Source organism: Sinocyclocheilus grahami, unplaced genomic scaffold, assembly GCF_001515645.1.
Source record: "Sinocyclocheilus grahami isolate Dianchi unplaced genomic scaffold, SAMN03320097.WGS_v1.1 scaffold676.1, whole genome shotgun sequence".
NCBI classification, from domain to species: domain Eukaryota; kingdom Metazoa; phylum Chordata; class Actinopteri; order Cypriniformes; family Cyprinidae; genus Sinocyclocheilus; species Sinocyclocheilus grahami.
The window spans coordinates 435,919-454,546 of record NW_015505855.1 but is presented as its reverse complement, the minus strand read 5'-3'; the positions used below and the strand labels follow the sequence as shown (position 1 = coordinate 454,546).

Here is an 18,628-nt window from a genome sequence, read left to right as displayed (position 1 = left end):
AGTGTGTTTGAAGAGTAAATATTCACACTAACCTATATTGTTCTCTTTCTTTCTTTTTATTTATTTAGATTTAATACAATTTTTACAATTTGTCATTTTTCACCAGAACCCATATTTGTGTTTTGTGATCTTGTTTTTAGTAGAATTGTAGGAATTAAAGGATTCTTTTTGTCCTATGGAGACTATTAACATTTCAAAACCCTATTACCAGTTTTATAAAAGATCTAGTTTCATTTTTTTGCGTTGTACTGGGATCATAGGCTATATAAAAATATGAATAGGATCCTTTAGTTCTAAATTATGACAGAAATTCTGTAAAAGCGCTTTGACTGAGGGACTAATAATAATAATAATAATAACAGCAGTCAGACGTTAAGTGTCCCGTCAAAGTGATTCAGTGGAATAAAAGAAAGGCCCTTCACAAAAAAAGCCGTCTGAAGTAAAGATGTGCTGACATGAATGGACGCACAAGCTAATGTGTATCAGGCAGCAGCAGCAGCAGCAGCAGCAGCATTCCAGACTTCAAGTAGGACTAATCCCCATGACGTCACGACCGGGGGGGGGGCCTTCAGAAACACGAGAAGAGTCGCTTTCACAGGAGCAAGTACCAACATGCCCGGATTATGGGACTTCCAAGTAGATTGTAACAATATATAAAAGTCGGAAATTGATCTTTAGCCATCGAGGAGTCTGGCGGCAATGCGGCGACGATGCGTTAGAATCAGGAACGGGTTCTTTAGAGGGACCATTTTCAGCAGAAACCTTTAAAGTTGAGCGAAACGAAATAAATGAAGGCGTTTTATACTGTATTTAGTGGGCGCACAGCGGTTAAGCGCGTTTGCGTGCAATGTTCGGTCGTTAACGCTACGCGAAAACAGCAGCGAACGCTTCGCCGATTCCAATAACGATTGCTTTTGGTTTCACACCAACCTTCATTCAGAATGAACCAGTGTAAAGTCATGAAGGACGGCTGTCTGGAGAAGAGGAGTAATGGAGTGCTGCAGCTGTGGAAGAAGAAGCGGTGCGTTCTGTCAGAGGACGGGCTCCGTCTGTACGACTGTAAAGGCGAGAGCGGTAAAGAGATGCTCTTCGAGCAGATGACCACGCTGGACTGCGTGGAGTATAAACGGGGTCTGGTGTACTTCACCATCGTGATGAACGGCGGGAAGGAGATTGACTTCAGGTGCCAGCAGGAGGGCACGGCGTGGAACGCGGAGATCGCGCTCGCGCTGGTGCGCTTCAAAAACCGCGTCGCCGTTCAGTCCGGCAGGAACCGACATCTGTCACATGCGGGCAGCTGCGGGGAGGGAGACGTCGAGCTCTGAGGGTAAAGACTGCTGATGTTGATGTTGATCAGCGTTTATTCTGGAAGGGCTGCTTGTGTGCTCTTAGTATGGTGAAGCGTTCTCAGGAACATTCTTATTATCCTGAATAACATCTGCTATTCATGCTGGATTGAGCTCAATGAAAGACCGCTCTGTCCGGTCCGACACACGGAAAATCATGACTAAATATTCCTTTATAGTCTTAAGAGGCTTTACTAAAGGTTTTGCATGGAAGAGTTGCCTGAGTCCCCCCCAAAAAAGATAAGAATTTCCAATTGGAATGTTGATGATAATTTGGAACCAATTCTAAAGGACCATATTGGGAGTTTGCTTAAAATTCCAACATATCATAAAATAAAAGTAGCCCATTACAAAAATATTTTAAAGCGCATCTCCAATAGGAAAACTACGGAACATCAAATTGAATATAAAAAAAAAAAACATTTTAAAACACCAATGCCATTCATTTTCTCCAATAGGAAAACTACTCCTATGGAACATCAAATTGAATAATAAAAAAAACACACCAATAACTCCCAAAGTGATTGTCCTGCCATTAATTCAATTCAAAAGGGTTTCCAAGGCACATACAATATTAATAAATGTATATAAAATTCAGTTGGATTATTCGGGTTATTCAATAGGATGTTTTAAAGTTATTATTTGATCCCATTAGTGGTTCCAGATTGTATTAGAAAATCCAAAAGACATTTTGGTATTTATAAGGCATTCGTGCTTGATCAGCTCCCATGCATAAAGCAAAAGCAATTAGATAATGCTGAATGAAACGTGGAGTTAAACCCAGATACTAGATTTTATTCGCTGTAAAAATAATTTGCAATCATGCATTACAAATACACACAGTTTGGATAGCCAGAATATGCCATTTCCATTTATGCATGGAAAATATAAATACAAAAAATGTGATTTAACTGGATGCATCTGTAATTCTTTCCACATCTCATAAGTATCGAAATGCTCCACTAATGCAGTATAACTGTTGTATCCCCCCCGATTTCTCAACCTAGACACAGGATCGGATCCAAAAGAGAGAGAAACTGTGGACAAGAACGTGAAGGCAGGAGCCCAATGTTAAGAAAACACCTGATGAAAAATGCAGAGAACTTTAAAACTCACATATATCTTTTCTTTTGTGCTTCCACCGTTTTTCAAAGTGACACCTCTTGGCGTGCTCGCACACACAGCGGATGGATTTGTGCATGTGGGTGTTAGGCCAAGGATGTTTTGTACACAGTGGAGTTTTCCCATGCACTTTTAGTTCAGAAATCAACAGCAACAGAGACCCAATGGATTGCTCTTCACCATAATTCAATGCTATGTTCACAACCCCAGAGTGGATTTTGGCATGGACATTACACTTTTAAGAGACACATTTACCTCATGCTAAATGGAGGACTTACGCTCAGTATTATAAGTGAAAGCATGATGCTGCTTTAGGAGACGTTAACCATAGATGAAGTATGACTCACAGCTGCACTGTTTAACATTTCAGAAGTATTTGAACAGTGAATCTGGATTCATTCACTTGTAAAGGTTTTCAAACGCACACCAAGCACGGCAGGAAGACCAGACTGCTGTTCCTTGGAATGTATCCCGACTGGACGGAAAACTTGATGGATGTGTTTTTGTTTTATTTTTCCATTGGGCAATGCTATTATTACTACAATTTTCTCCATATTCTGCCGAGCGGTTGCCAAAGTTAGAAAATAATAGTCTGCATTGTGATGGTTAAAAAAGATTATAGAGGAAATGCATTCTGCACAAAGCTCATTATGTCATTAGGTACACATTGTCCAAATAAAAAGAATGATTTTGTGGCTTTGTAAGACATATCGGTGTGAATCTCTCTTAATTAGTTTCTCGAGGCCTGAGGCAACAGCTGGATTTTTACTGCTAATTAGAAGCAGTGTTTTAGCTCTCAGTCGCGTTCTCGAATCTCAACCTCAAGTGTCTCTGCAGCACATGCCCGGACAATGGCCTCACTGACTAATAATGTCCCGCCTTGCCTTCTTTCCCCAGCTGTCAGTTTCACAGCAAGGCCATCAAAGAAGTTGTCAAACAGGGCTTTTTCGTCAGGATGAATATGTTTTGCTATTGCGCAGTAATCTGTGGAAGTTAAGTGCTGCACTGCTGCTTTAACAAACTGAGGCGTGAAGGGAAGTGTAGTATTAATCTGAAACATGCCATAACCGGTTTGTTATCTTAATAAATATCAACCTTGTAATGACAGACCGTGAAAGATCCGTTCAAAGTCACTGAGAATCTGATGAAATCATCACATGTCAGATCTGATTATGAAGAGCAGGGAAAAACAATGTTAAATGCAAACTATAATATACAACTAATTACTCGGAATGGTTATATTAGTTCAGTCTGAAGCATAAAGAACATCGATAAATCACTACAGGTAAAGTAGATACTATCCATCAACATTGAGCATCAGTTCCAGTTTGACTAAAGTAAAAAGAGTCAGGGTCTAAAATGTGTATGTGGTTTTTACGCCGTTACAATGTTATTATGGTGGCCATGAGACACATAACAGTTAAAAAGACATATGATATAAACAAACCATGTTTCATATTAAAGATAGCAACAGATACAGAGATTTTGAGAATGACAGATTCTACATTAATGAGGAAAAAAAATGAACTTAAATGATTTTAGCAAATGGCTGCAATATAACAAAGAGTGAAAAATGTAAGGGGGTCTGAATACTTTCCGTACCCACTGTATGTTCAAATATGCAGTTTTATGTATATGCATATTTATATTTCAACTTCAAATGATATATTTTATTTTAAATATGCCGTTTATATCTATATACATTTCACAATGAATACTTATATTCAGCAAACTTTAAATTAAGAGACAGCTAAGACAGTTGAATAGTTAGAAAAGATGTATATTTGAAATAAATGCTGATCTTTCAAAATGCCCGTTTATCAGAGAAGCCTGAAAAAAAAGTCACTGTTTCCACACAAAAAATATTAAACCACACAACTGTTTTCAATATTGAATCAGCATATATTATATTAATATAAAATATATATTAATATATTAAAATATAACAAAATGTGTTATTGTAAAATATGTTATTCATATTACAAATATTTTAATATAAAATATATTAAAACACACACACACACACACACACATATATATATATATATATATATATATATAAATACTGTATATATCTGCTAGAGGTAATTTTTCATTACCATTTTCATTTCATTATTTACAACAGGTCATTTCTAGTAATTTTTCACTGTTGTTTCACTATTATTTACAACAGGATCTGCATTTTCATGGGTTTAAAAGATCTTTGTTATAAGGGACAGTTAAAACATGTTTGTGCATTATCCTTTCCAATGAATTTGTGACAGGTGAATGTAACATTTTTGAAAAGCCAATCATGTCAGTCTCTGAGTAACATATAATTTATTTAAGCCACTAAATAAACTTCATTCTGTAAAATAAGTATAATGAACGAGGCAAATGGCATTTTGAACGCCTCCATTATGTTATATAAAACCCCCAAAAAATCACCTCACCCCTCATGCATCTTAACATGTCCGTCAAAAACTTAGGCTGACTGTTGGTTGAAATACTAGAATTAAAAACCTCAACAAACACACGCATAGGCATCAGTGTCTGTAACTCTAGTCGTATGACTCTGCGATTATGACTTTGCAATCCGTTCCAAATTAACCAATACACTCGAGCGACCTTCCACTAACATCCCCTGCTGAATGTGTAGGCAGCATTGAAGACTGCGTAGGCACCCAGCGACTGCCATATTCGACTCTCTCCAGTACAGCTCTGGTCTCATCTCTTCAGGCCGTTCGGTGCCCTGGGCTGTGCCTGCGGCCTTGCAATAATAGGCAGATTGTGTGTGTGGAAAACCCCAGAGCCAGAGCTTCTGAGGAGGCTCTGTTAAAAAAAGCCACAGTCTTGAGATGACTCAGCTGTCTGGCAGCTTCCTTACAGCCCACATGTACGCAATGGCTTGTGCACAGCAGTTTCAGAATAAAGTCCTCTTTGAGTGTGTGTATATAGTGTAACTGTAATTAGACCAATATACAGGCTACTAATTGTTCTGGAGAGGTTGCTAAGCTTTCATTCGCTCCATCGCAAAAGTCCTTCAGAAGTAGATAAGAGCTATAAATGTGTAGTGATTTATTTACTCTAAATACATCATGTCATAATGTTCAAAGTGAATAAGGTTGCCTCATTTGACTCCTGTTGAATGTCTCTCCCAGTTGCATAATGCTTCAGTCTGCACCTGGACATGCTGTGGCATCTTTTCCCAAAGGTGTGTCGGTTTCAATGGGGTTAGAGGCAGCACACGGTGGCATGGATACGGATTCACGCCCAAACACACTCACGAGTCATGAGAGAAATGAGATGCAGTGATACAGCCATGTGAAGTGTGTTCAACAGCTGAGCTCTGATAATAAACACTGCAGGAAAGGTACAAATATGTAGATTTTAGCTACTAATATGCACCCTTTAGGGTGAATAAGGTACAAAGGTGCACCTTATTTTCTCAGATTGTTCAATTTTTATCAACATTCTTCAAAGTATCTTCTTTTGTGTTTCATAGAAGAAAGAAGTCATTCGGATTTGGATCAACATGAGGGGTAAATGGTGACAGAATTTGTACTTTTGGATGGACTGTCTCTTCAATGAAAACAAAAGAAGCAGAAAACTTCAGGTTAATATGCTGTTTGTTTTTTCTCTGGACTGTGGTTGTCCCGTCTCTCTCTAGACACATTCCAGAAGGTTGTGTGCGTCATTGACAGAGGCATGTGAGGAGCAGAGAGACCATGTGTGTGTAAACTGTGTTAAAATAGCAGACGGGTGTGAGCCTGATGAATTCAGCGCGCCTCTTTAACCTGCTGCTCTTGCGTTTAATAAACAGAAAACAGATACTTTCCTTGAATGATCTCTGTAAATCAAGTGTGAATCCTGTGAACTTATTAAAATGTATGGTAATATATGTATACATGGAAAGTTAGACTTAATTAGTGCATTGGTAGCCTTCATTTTTGTACAGCAGCCAATGTTTGTATATTTTAATTATTCGTTTAATATTAATAATGTATATATTCATTTACAACGTGTTCAATATTTATGAAATGATATATTTTTAATAGGTACATATTTAATAAGTTATATTATATTTTGTCAGGGTTTCCCAAAAGATTGTGGGTGGGTTAGTCCTCATTAATCAAATGTTTAAATGTATTTAAATACATATTTAAATAAATGTAAAATAAAACGACCAAAATGAAAACACACACACGAAAAATTGAATATTTTATTTGTTTAGCTGAATGTCGTGGGACCATTACCCAACATTAGAGAACTCTGAACATGAAAATGTGTTGTTAAATTATTCAAATATTAGCTTAAAATCTCAGGGGTACTTCAAATAAATATTTTCACTGACAAAGAGTTTGGGAATCCCTGAGTTACATAATACATTTCAAAAAGTCACAATTGATTGGATGACAGTGCATATAGATCTCCAGCAGAGGGCAGACTGACTCAAAATCATGTGGACTGATGTTTAAATGTCTATCTAATGTAATGTAATGAAATATATATATATATATATATATATATATATATATATATATATATATATATATATATATATATAATATTTTTTTATTTTTGAGGGTGAAGTAACACTTACAAAGAAGCATCTGTTGACATGATCCAGATAGATAAAGCCCTGCTGCAGGTTCTCTGGCACACAGGAGGACTGAATGAATGACTGATTCTCTGGCAGAGCGTGGCTGCTGTTGTATGACGTGACGTCAGTCTGACTTTAGTCTAAATATATTTTTATAACATTGACCCTATGTGATGGAAACATGCTGGTTTGTTGATCTAAGGTCAGGTCTAGTGTTACAGGCCACTGTAACAAGTGGCTTCATAAAACCAACACTGAAATGTGATGAGGCATGACAGGCAAAAACATTGATTCTTCATGCACCGGTTAGTTCTGAGATTTGGGGTTATATGGCTTTTCATAACATGTTGTTTCAAACTAATGGAAAGAAAACATCCAAAATACACTTTTAAGTGTTTATTATTTGCGACTGTACACTTGTACAATACAGTGCATATCTTTACAGTCCATTTTCTCAAAATGAGTCAGAAATATCTGTTTCAGCAGCACTTAAATACACCATACACTTATAATACTGTATTCATATCTATATTTTGAAGGTTTTACAGAGGAGTTTGTCCATATATCAATCGCCTGGTTTTATTCAACATGTTCTTCCTAAAAACGTGGTGGCAGTATTTTCAGATTTATAAAGTGATAAAATGAACTTTCTAAAAAAAATGTTTTAGTTCTAGAGTATATGTCAACAAAATTAAACAAGAATTTTGAACCTCGCTATATACAACGTTCAGATTTCTGTTCTGGAAAATTATGCAAATTAGTGCATATTCAATTAGATAATGCCACATTTGCATATTTACACATAACATTGAAAACTTGTAATGTAAAAAAAAGTTTGCGATTCTTAATGTAATTGTTACGGGGCTGACAAGACGTGAGACATTCGGATCCATGTGCAAGCTTTATGAAAAGCAGAGAGGTCAGAAAAACAGGCAGGGTCGAACAATGGCAAACAGGTATATGGCGGGCAAGACACAAGAATAATCCTAAGGCTAGCGAAGGTCAACGAACGGCGAACAGAATCAAAAGGGCAAGACTAAAGGGATAAATCCAGGAAAACAGGCAAAGATCAGAAACCGAGAAAATAGACTAGACTAGACTAGACCAGGCTAGGCTAGGCTAGGCTAGGCTAGGCTAGGCTAGGCTAGGCTAGGCAGCTAACGAGGGCTCTGTAGAGTAGCTATCACTGCTGGCAATAAGCGCATACAATACTCGGCAGTTAGAAGGAGTGAGATGGAGTGTTAAATAGTGAGTGAGTGATATGAAACAGCTGTGTGCAATCAGTGCTGTGTGCAATCAGTGCAATGAATGATGGGATATGTAGTCCGGTGTGATATGTAGTATAATATGTGTGATATATGTGATATGCAACAGTGTGTAGTGCGAGAGTCAATGAAAATGGAAAGGGTGGCCACTGATGGCTAGCAGACGGAAGTTCATGGACCGGATACGTAACAGTAATCAATCAACTGGGGAAATATGATGATATCTTAGTACAATTTTTACCCTATTCCCCCGTGCTGTCTCCTCTTCTTCAGGCATACCGTATCTTTACTGTACTATTCCAAAAATACATATTCATAGCAATTGCACAAATTAAGTGAGACCTTCATGCTGTGTCAGTGTTTTTCTAGGTCAGCATGAGTGGATCAGGGTTTGGGTGAGATGCTTCAGCGCTGCAGGGGGATCTGTGAGGAGAGGAATGTGTCCTGCTGCTCAACAGGTGCTGGATTTAAAACACACACACACACACACACACACACGCGCGCGCACACACACACACACACACACACACACACACAAACACACAATACACCCAGAGCAAAACATTCTTTCTTAAGTGAATTTTAATGTAAGCATTTATTAGAAATGTATTGCATCACTTGCTCACCAATGGATCCACTAACATCTGGCAACCAGAAAAATTTCAGAATTAAAGGAACAGTACACACAAAATATGAAAAAAATGCAGAAAATTTACTCACCCTCAGGCCATTCAAGATTCTAGTTTGTTTCTTCAAAGGAACAGATTTGGAAAAATGTAGCATTGCATCACTTGTTCACCAATGGATGCTCTGCAGTGAATGGGTGCCGTCAGAATGAGAGTCCAAACAGCTAAAAAAAACTTCACAGTAATCCACAAGTAATCCACACCACTCCAATAAATTAACATCTTGTGAAGTGAAAAGCTGTGTGTTTGTAAGAAACAAATCCATCATTATAGACCATTTTAACTTCAAACTGTCTCTTCCATTTAAAACATGAGTCCTCAATCTGCTTTCTCCAGTAAAATAATGTGTCTAGTCTGAATCCAATGAAATATACACAGATCAAGCACCGCTTACAAGTGAAAACAGTCCAAAACAGTTCTAAACAAATATGTGGGTGGATTTTGATGTGAGAGAAAAACAGGAGATGGACCTTTTTCACTGGAGAAAGCAGATTATGGATTATGGAGTCATATTTTAGCCAGAAGTGACAATGATAAATGATAGATTGTTTCTTACAAACACACAGCTTTTCACGTCACAAGATGGACTGTAGTGGTGTGGATTACTTGTGGATTACTACTGTATTGTTTTTTGTCAGCTGTTTGGACTCTCATTCTGACGGCACCCATTCACTGCAGAGCATCCATTGCTGAGCAAGTGATGTAATGATACATTTCTTCAAATCTGTTCCTACGAAGAAACAAACTATCATCTTGAATGACCAGAGGGTGAGTAAATATTCAGCAATTTTTCATATTTTGTGTGAACTATTCCTTTAATTCTGACATTTTTCTGGTTGCCAGATGTTACTGAATCATGTTGATAGTTAATGTAATGATCACCTGTGGTTATTCCAATAGGACACCTGTGTGGAAAAATCCCTGCCAGTAAAATGCTTTAGAAAAGTGGTGTTAGTCCCGAGAAAAGCTTTAGCAACATTTGTTTTGATGTTTTATATCTAATACAATGACATTCCATCATTAAGAACGGCTTAAGTGTCTAAATTCTTTTTGGAGCCACTGTATATTGACATTTCACAGCACAGCAGACGAATCGGCTCTGAGCAGATAAGCCAGACCAGTGATGGTCCACTGGCACAGCAGACAGACAGATAGTAAAGAGCCGTGGAGCCATGAGATGAACCTAGACACGGACAGACAAGGAGAGAGAGAGAGAGTGAAAGATCTGTGCTCTAATAATATCCTCCACTGACAGATTAGAGATACAGAGACTCTCTGGGTTAAATAAGGGAGCACATCTCTATTCTGTTATCAATTATCAGATTGAGGACAACACAATACAAACACACTGTAAGGTAAGATGCTTCTACTGATGGGAAATCTGCTGATCACAATAGACATTTAAACATAGTATATTTCATGATAAACTACATGTAAACAGTTCTCCGTTAATTTTGATTTACTCTTGTTTTTTTTGTATACATTTCTATATTTAGATATTTCATTCTACATTTATTCTACATTACTCTATATTCTAGACTTAGATTTTTATCAGTGTTCTTCATCCTGAAATTTTCATAATTTTCATAGTTAATAAGGTCTTTCATAATGGTCAGGCAATTATATGGGTTAATAGGATGCATTAAAGAAATATAATTTAACAGAATTAATAGTTTTATCAATTAAGTTGATGTAACTCATCAAGAGGAGGACTACTGTTTATTGTGAATAATTTCTGCAGATGAAATGTTTAAGAATATTATATGATATTACGATATGATATAATATAATACAATACAATACAATATCATATCATATTATATTATATTATATCATATCATATATCATATAATAATTTACCCTACATAAGACAATCAGTTTGGAGAACTGATGGACTATATATTATTATATTATACCATACTATATTAAATATTACATTATTGTCATTTTTTTTACTCCTGTGTTCATATTTGTGAGTAATTGACAATTTTCTTGCAACCTCAAGCATTTATTAATTTTTTTCCAAAATTCACCCTTCATCAAATGCTTCACCTCTTTAGATAACTTTCTATTTGTGGAACCGGACAGGTCCAAATTCTTGCTCTTTGTGTTAATGCAGCTGCTGATAAAGTAGTAGGATCACTCATGACTTTGTTTGAGGGGCGTTTCGGTCACACTGTAAAAAAGGATTGTACTGTTAATGATTTTAACAGTAAAAGACTGTAAAATGCTACAGTAAAAACCTGTTAACTGGTTAACAGTAAGTTTCCATACTATATTCGGGGAATAAATGTAATTACATTTAATGTGATTTCACAGTAAAATACTGTTAAAAATAAGTTTTTTGGAAGTGAAAAAGAAAAAGTCATTGTATAATTTACAGTGAAAAACCGTAAATTGACACTCAGAATTCCCTGCATGGCACTTCATATTTGATGTTTTTTTGTTGAAATAACATGTTTCTTCTTAGTTTTTCTTATCAGTTGTGTACACTAGGGTTTAATCTTACGTCTAATGTTGTTAAATTAATGTTTATTGCATTATTTCAGTATCATGTGTGTCAGCATGATGGGGTTTAGTGTTTGTGTGAATGACACTGTGCACCTTCTATATATAAGTATTGCCCTCCTCGGCTCGTAGAAAAGCTGTTTATGATGAGCTTCGGTTCATCATGTGACTTTCTCATCACCACCAGTTTTTGGTGGTTATCTGTGCATTTCAATGGTACAAATCAGATTTTAGTACTTCAATGTGTTGGTTTATTAACATTGCATCAGTTAATGAAATACAGTATTTTATTGTGAATTTAAGTCAAGTCTGTAAAACCTAAAATGCTGCTACCATATTTTTTACGGTGAAGTTCTGGCAACCACAGCTGCCGGTATTTTACCGTAAATGTCACAGTTTTTTTTTTACAGTGCACTGACTAGAGATATGCAGAAAATGTGAGTGGGTCAGAGGAGGACAGGATGTGGCCGTGATGTATTCATAAATCCATTCAGTGGGAGTACTGAGTTCAATTTGATTTCATGTGTCAAATTCATCTAGAAAACATTGAATAAAAGGATTTTGCTCTCTTTTTAGTTGCCAAGATGCCTGAACAAGGGTAAGTGTGGCTCTCTAAGACCAACAATAATATCTCCTAATAAGTTGTCAGTATATACTAACGTACATTTTATGCTGTATTTTCAGGCAAGAGGTAAGTTATGCATTATTTCCTCTAATAACTAAAACTTAGATTATTTGATCATCTGTACTACCTGTACTGTGTTATAACTTTCACATCTCTGGCCCAGAGGAAATCCAAGATCTCAGCCTCAAGAAAGCTTATGCTAAAGGTTGGTTTGCAGCTCATATAAATTCAACATTTACTTTCATATATATAATTCGCCCCTCTTAACAAGCAGCACTATTTGAGATTTAAGAGTTATGATATAAATTGCAATACTTGGAGGTAAGAGGTTTGTTCAAAACACTAATTCATAAGAACAGGAACACACCACTAGATGGCAGAAATGTGTCTTAACCAATGTTGGGCCTGTCCCAATATCTACACTTGGAGTCTTGAAAATAAGTGTGCAAGACTGTCCCAGGACTGAAAAATGACCAAGAATAGTCCCTTAAAGAAAACTGAATCCACTTCAGAGTGGTATTTGAGGCTAAGCGTATCCCATCATTCATCAAATTAATTAGGCTATTACATAAAATTTGGTAGTAAATGTTTGCAACTGCTCTTTATCAGTTAATTAGAAGCACCACAATTAATACACTGTGTCTTATGTTACATAGGGATACTAAACAGACAATAATAAGTTCATTTTGAAGTGCAAACTCTAAGAGTGTCCATCAGGTATTTAAAAGTTCTCCATGCCCACTTGAACATTTGGTCAAAAGCAAAGACCAAAAGTGTGGATATTGGAACAGTCCCATTGACATACAGTTGTGTGTTTTCAGAGTCTGATGGTGGCCAAAGCCAAGGAGGAGCTGGATCAGGAGGTGTTGGATAAAGAGGAGGAGAAGCAGAGGTATCTGATGGAGAAAGTTCCTCCTCTGCAGACACAGGGCATGTCATTCGCTGAGCTTCAGGTAAGTGTTGTTCAAATTAAGTCCACCGCCAGACTCCACCTCCAGTTTTGCTCATTTGGTGCCACACGAACATCCTCACGACTTGAAATCTAATGGTACAATCACTGCTGCTTGCGCCACTCTGCCTATTTATTTGCATATTAGCTTTCATAAGGCTTATGCAAATGTCTTAATTTGATTAATTGCAATGTAAAAAGCCAACCATGGGCATTATTATGAGATGTATGTTTGGGTAAAATGATAACTAGGAAAATTGCCATATGATATTTGGTTTCTTATAACAAAAGACCTATTGGTTAAGCTTTATAATGTTGTCAGAGTCGGCAACCTGTGTAATATAATACGCATTCACATCAAAAAGGATTCCTGATTAACATTTCTGTCTCTTTTAGGAACTCTGTCAAGAGCTTCATGCTAAGATTGATGTGGTGGATGAGGAGCGCTATGATATTGAAGCCAAAGTCTCACTGAATAAGCGTGAGGTATGATAATCCACCTAAGCCATAGTTTAATAACCAGCTGGACAATGTCACAACTTGCTGTCTTCATCTGCTCTATTTGTAGGATTCTAATATTAGTGTGCAGTTCTGAGTAACTGCGATTTCATGAAAAGGTGGAAGAAATTTTCCACCTTTTGTTCCAAAACTATGTGAGCTATCCTGCTCTCTACTCGCTACATAGGCAACATATGAACTGAAATGGAACCTAATTAGGAATAACGCAAACAGACTTCAACTGTGTGTCATACAAACAGTGCTATTGGGAAGCTAACAACATGGCACTCTTATCAGCTTAAAAAGTGCATCAAAGTACACAAAAACATTGACTAAAATAGTACATTTTAATTATTATGAAATATATTTAGATGTACTGTTCACTTTTGAAAGAATTTTGCTCATAATTATCATTTCTCTTGCTTAGTTTGCTGTTTTGAATGGATTTGTTCATTGCAGTGCATTATAGGATTGCCTTCTCCAAAACTAATTCATGAGCTGTGTCCGAAATTGCATACTGAGTACTACAGTGCTAGTATGAATGTGTGTAGTATGAATTTAATCCGGATTCATCATGTTGTCACTAGCTATTTTTCTATCCAAAGTTGCTAAATTAACTTATGCGCAAAATTGGAATATTGCATGAAACATTTGCACATAAATCACCGTTTTCATTCCAGTGAGATGAAGAGAACAAATCGTCACTTCCTGATAAACTGGCGCCACATATCAGAAAGAAAAATGTAATTTATTGCAGTAAAATTTGGCATTAAATCAAAATCAAAACTTGCATTCACCTGTGTTCATTTGAGTACCACGCAATCAACAATGATCCATAGAACCAAGTCCCGCCCTACATCTTTTCTTTTTCCACAATTCGTTACACTTGAAGTGCCATCACAATACGTAAGAAAAGATCTGTCGCTACTTCTGCTTCATTGCGACTAACAACCCACTGAATCATTCATGTCTGAAAAGGTGCCAAGAACAGCGAGATCCTCAGAACTTCAGAAACTTGCAAGCGAAAAGTAAATGATTAATTTTGAATATTATTATGATTATTAAAACCTTTTTTATACATTTCATCAGAATACATGGCTTGTTTTGAATGACCTTCAATGCAGAAAGATGCTTTTTAGAACTATACAGTGTATTTACAACATCTACCAGCAGGGGCTAATCATCTTGCTAATGCTTAATAATTGACGACCGCGTTATTTTACATAAGCATCTGCTTACACATGCACTCACTTGTTTCTGCTTCTTCTTCACTGTGTTTTGATCCAGACATTCAGTACTCTTTGTGTTTGTGTGTAATAGCGCCCCCTTCTCTCTCCTAAATGACAGAAAGTTCCCCTCGCCAGCATTTTTGATAATTTTCACAAAACTTTCATGGCCCCTCAGAATATTTTGCAGTGATGACTATCTGAACATTTTTATTCTACGTTTTTATGTTTTACTCTAGCTTCATGCATTCTTTCAGTCAGCCCGACGCATTTCTCATTTTCCCGTCCTGTGCCACGTTGTTTAAATATCAAATGCATTTGTGCGCCCATGGGTGTGCTGGTCTAAAAAAAGAGGTGTGTTCAGGCGCATTTTTGACGCGTTGCTATTTTGAGGAACTGAAATAGACTGCGCAATAGACCAACTCAAACCTGGTTTAAAGTCTGGCGCAATATTTTTTCTTTGTTAGTTAAAGAGCGCGTTAGTAATACGCGCCTATAGACGGGTGCACAACGCGTGTACACTTTGCTTATTACACACACAGGGATGCGCAGGAGCACACAAACATTTTTAAAAATGAAAAATTACATTCAGCCATATAAATAGAGAACCCGCCATGGCGCGAGCGCAACTGGCTTTTAAAGGGGGATGGGAGATGAAACTCTGATTGGTTTATTACACGTTACGCCCAAAAAACACCCATTACTCATTAAGAGAATAGGGACAACCTGTTTAGACCATGCGCCTGGGCGCGCCGACCGTTTTCCCGTCGTTAAACTAGCAAAAGTGGATTCGGACACGCCCTGAGTGCACCTGCGCCGTGCGCTTTAGACCATGCGCTTAGATCGTTAAAATAGGGCCCTACGTCAGGATGGAATTCAGAAAGATGATCAAAATATAGATGGAATAGATTGCTTCCATCAACACCTCCAAAGCTTACACAGTCATGTACCACTTCCTGTGTCAACATTTAATTCGGTAACGTTAGGCAGTTTTGATTTATTTGCTGTTTAATGTTTGATGATCACTTTATTTTACATATAGATCTGCTTACAAATGCGATTGCTTGTTTCTGCTTCTTCTTCACTGCGTTTTGATCCAGACATTCAGTACTCTTTCAGAAGATGTGTAATAGCGCCCCCTACCATCTCGTAAATGATGGAAAATTCTGTCAATGGTGGGGAAATAGTGAACCTCGATTCCTTAAAAATAACCTATTTTCCTTTCAAATCTTTCACTCAAGTGGAATCACCCAAAAGGCTAAACCCAAAATTCAGTGTAGTGCCATTCAATGGAATTTCTATCATTTGCTGATCATATAATCATGTTCAAAAACTGCTAGTTAATAGTATCACTTCTGTCTCTTTCTGCAGAAGAGGCCAGTTGAGGACAGCGACTGGAGGAAGAACGTGGAGGCCATGTCTGGTATGGAAGGAAGAAAGAAGATGTTCGATGCAGCAAAAGGCCCCACCCAGTGAAACCTTGTCTAGTAAAGTTAACACTCAATGTATTGTTTGGCAACAAAAAAGGATTAGGTTTAGAGTTACATTCTAAATATACCATTAAATACCAGATATACTGTTATTTCAATAATAATTGTAATTCTGCTCAGACTGCTCAGCATTGGTGCAAATCATTACGCAACTTTCATGTGGCCAATAAGTAAATAATGACTAGCCTAGTTTATCTTTTATTATGTCAATATTCAGTTATTAGGAAGAGTCAATGGAAGGGCGTGCCAATGTATTATGAGAATAAACAAAGAGAAATATTCGTTGATGTACAATACTCATTATATATGTTTCCAAAAGGTTCCCATGCTCCAACCGCATGCTCAGTTTGGCATGGTTTTCTGTGAATTATTGTTTACGAAAGCTCATAATTCTGACTTGCAGTGCTGAAATTAAACACATGTAGGTATGTAATTGTACTTACAAAAAAGTGTATAATAACACAGCCAGGATAGTGTGATAAGGTCTTTTTGCATGCTATATAACAGTAAAGTGCCTGAAGAATTTAAACAGGTGTGCTGTGTTTCTTTGTTTAGGCTAATTTGATGCAAATGTTTAAATTGCCATTGAATCAGATCGTGCATATGATGAGATAAGGAGCACATTCAGGAAGTGAAGCGTTAACTATGGAGGCTGTCATCTGAAGACAGTGGACTCTTACCCTTATTTGCATAGTGGATATATCTCTGTCTTCCCTGTGTTGGCATTGGGTGGGGTGTTCAGGCCACTTATGCATGCTGTACTAATTTAACGTTAAACAGTCGAAGTGCATTGTGACATTCCTCACTTGGAATGTTTTTTTCTCTACTTGCATGAGTGAATATTGAGGCAATTGTAAATGAAACAATATGGCGGAAACATGCCACCAGATTTGTCATTACAGTGGAGTTGCCTATTATTTCCTTTAAGACCAAACCCTTTGGTATACTGGATATTCTACTATGTCTTTCATATTGCTCTGGTCAAAGTCTAGCTGTCTCTTATAGGTGTGGCACAGAGAATAAAGCAAACACCTCCAGCCTTTGAGCTTCAATGGATTCTGAACTTTAGAGCAAATACCACTGCGAATAATGACATAAAGTGATGTCCTGTATGCTTGACTTCACTTAAAATGTTATATTCTAGTGTATTGAATGTATGTCTTACAGAATTCACATAAGACAATGTTTCAAAATGTAACATTGTTTTGAAAACAAGCACATTTCACCCTATACACTGCTACCTGAAATAATGTGACAAAACTAGATTCAAGACTGAGTTGACACAGCATGAAAAACAATTGTCCTACTACAAACAACAAAGATATCAATGTCTGTAAATGATATCATTGATTAAAGTAGATCAATTCTACTTTATCTATTAAAGTGGATAAAGTAGACTGATTAAAGTAAATGAGTCACCAACTTATATTGACAGATTTATAATTCTACATGAACAAAATATTAATATATAATAGAATATTTATTTATTCTAAATAAATTCTTTCTGTCATTTCATATAACTAAACAATGTTAACATTGATAAGTATATGTAACGTTATGTTTAAAAATATGATGTTTTTTATGTATTATAAAATATCCTAAAATATGTAAGCCAAATAATGTAGAATAGAATAATGCAATACATTTTAGTTATGATAGATATTTTCAAACCTTTATTTTATTGCTTCTAGCTTTCTGACATTTCATGTAATTAAAACAATGTTTACATTGATAAGTAGGCCTATATGATGTTATCAGTAAAAAAATAGTATATTAAAATAAAATATCCTACAATATACAAGGTGAACAGAATACAAAAAATGCAAAATATTTTAGTTATCATGATATATATTTTCACCCATTTATTTTATTGCTTTTGACATAACTAAAACACTTTTTTTCTCTCTCTGGGGTATCTAGTAGTTAGTAGTTAATTTTTTTTAAGATATATATTGTTGGCCATTTATTTTAGCTTCCAGCTTTTTGACATTCCACATAACTAAAACAAAGTATGTTTTGAGGTTTCGAATGTCTCCAAGTGGCATAAATGAGTGATGAATCCATCAAAAAATAAATAAATCACAAACGATTGAATTCTGACCCCCACAAGAAAAACAAGAATACTTGGGGGAAAAAAATGTTAGTTGACATCTCTGTGTAAAAAAAAAAAAAGTCTGCATCCCCTTTGTGGAAAAAAATGTGTGCTTAATTTGTATTGAATGTGCACTTATAGTGTACTTGAAATCTTAAACGTATATCATTATTACTTATTATTTTATATTATATTGAATATAATATATTGAAATAAATGACTTGCAAGATTAAATAGAA

General features: G+C 36.3%; 2 protein-coding genes across 4 annotated transcripts; both read left to right on the top strand.

Annotated features, from left to right (window-relative positions):
* The first annotated feature begins 564 nt into the window (after nt 1-564).
* On the top strand, nt 565-5,656 carry LOC107559178 (pleckstrin homology-like domain family A member 3). Of its 3 annotated transcripts, none has more exons than XM_016242933.1 (2): nt 565-1,327; nt 5,609-5,656. In XM_016242933.1, exon 1 carries the CDS (start codon nt 942-944, stop codon nt 1,323-1,325), a length of 384 nt encoding a protein of 127 aa, XP_016098419.1. In that variant the 5' UTR covers nt 565-941; the 3' UTR covers nt 1,326-1,327; nt 5,609-5,656. The 3 variants fall into 3 exon arrangements, with proteins under 3 accessions (XP_016098419.1, XP_016098417.1, XP_016098418.1); XM_016242931.1 differs by lacking the exon at nt 5,609-5,656 and adding an exon at nt 2,339-3,760 and having other exon boundaries at nt 565-1,326; XM_016242932.1 differs by lacking the exon at nt 5,609-5,656 and adding an exon at nt 2,354-3,760.
* Nucleotides 5,657-10,140: 4,484 nt separating this feature from the next.
* LOC107559161 (troponin I, slow skeletal muscle-like) lies at nt 10,141-16,283 on the top strand. Its single transcript, XM_016242903.1, has 7 exons — nt 10,141-10,356; nt 12,086-12,107; nt 12,194-12,200; nt 12,298-12,339; nt 12,956-13,087; nt 13,480-13,569; nt 16,179-16,283. The coding sequence occupies exons 2-7, from the start codon at nt 12,094-12,096 to the stop codon at nt 16,281-16,283; spliced, it is 390 nt and encodes a 129-aa protein (XP_016098389.1). The 5' UTR covers nt 10,141-10,356; nt 12,086-12,093.
* The last annotated feature ends 2,345 nt before the right edge of the window (nt 16,284-18,628 follow it).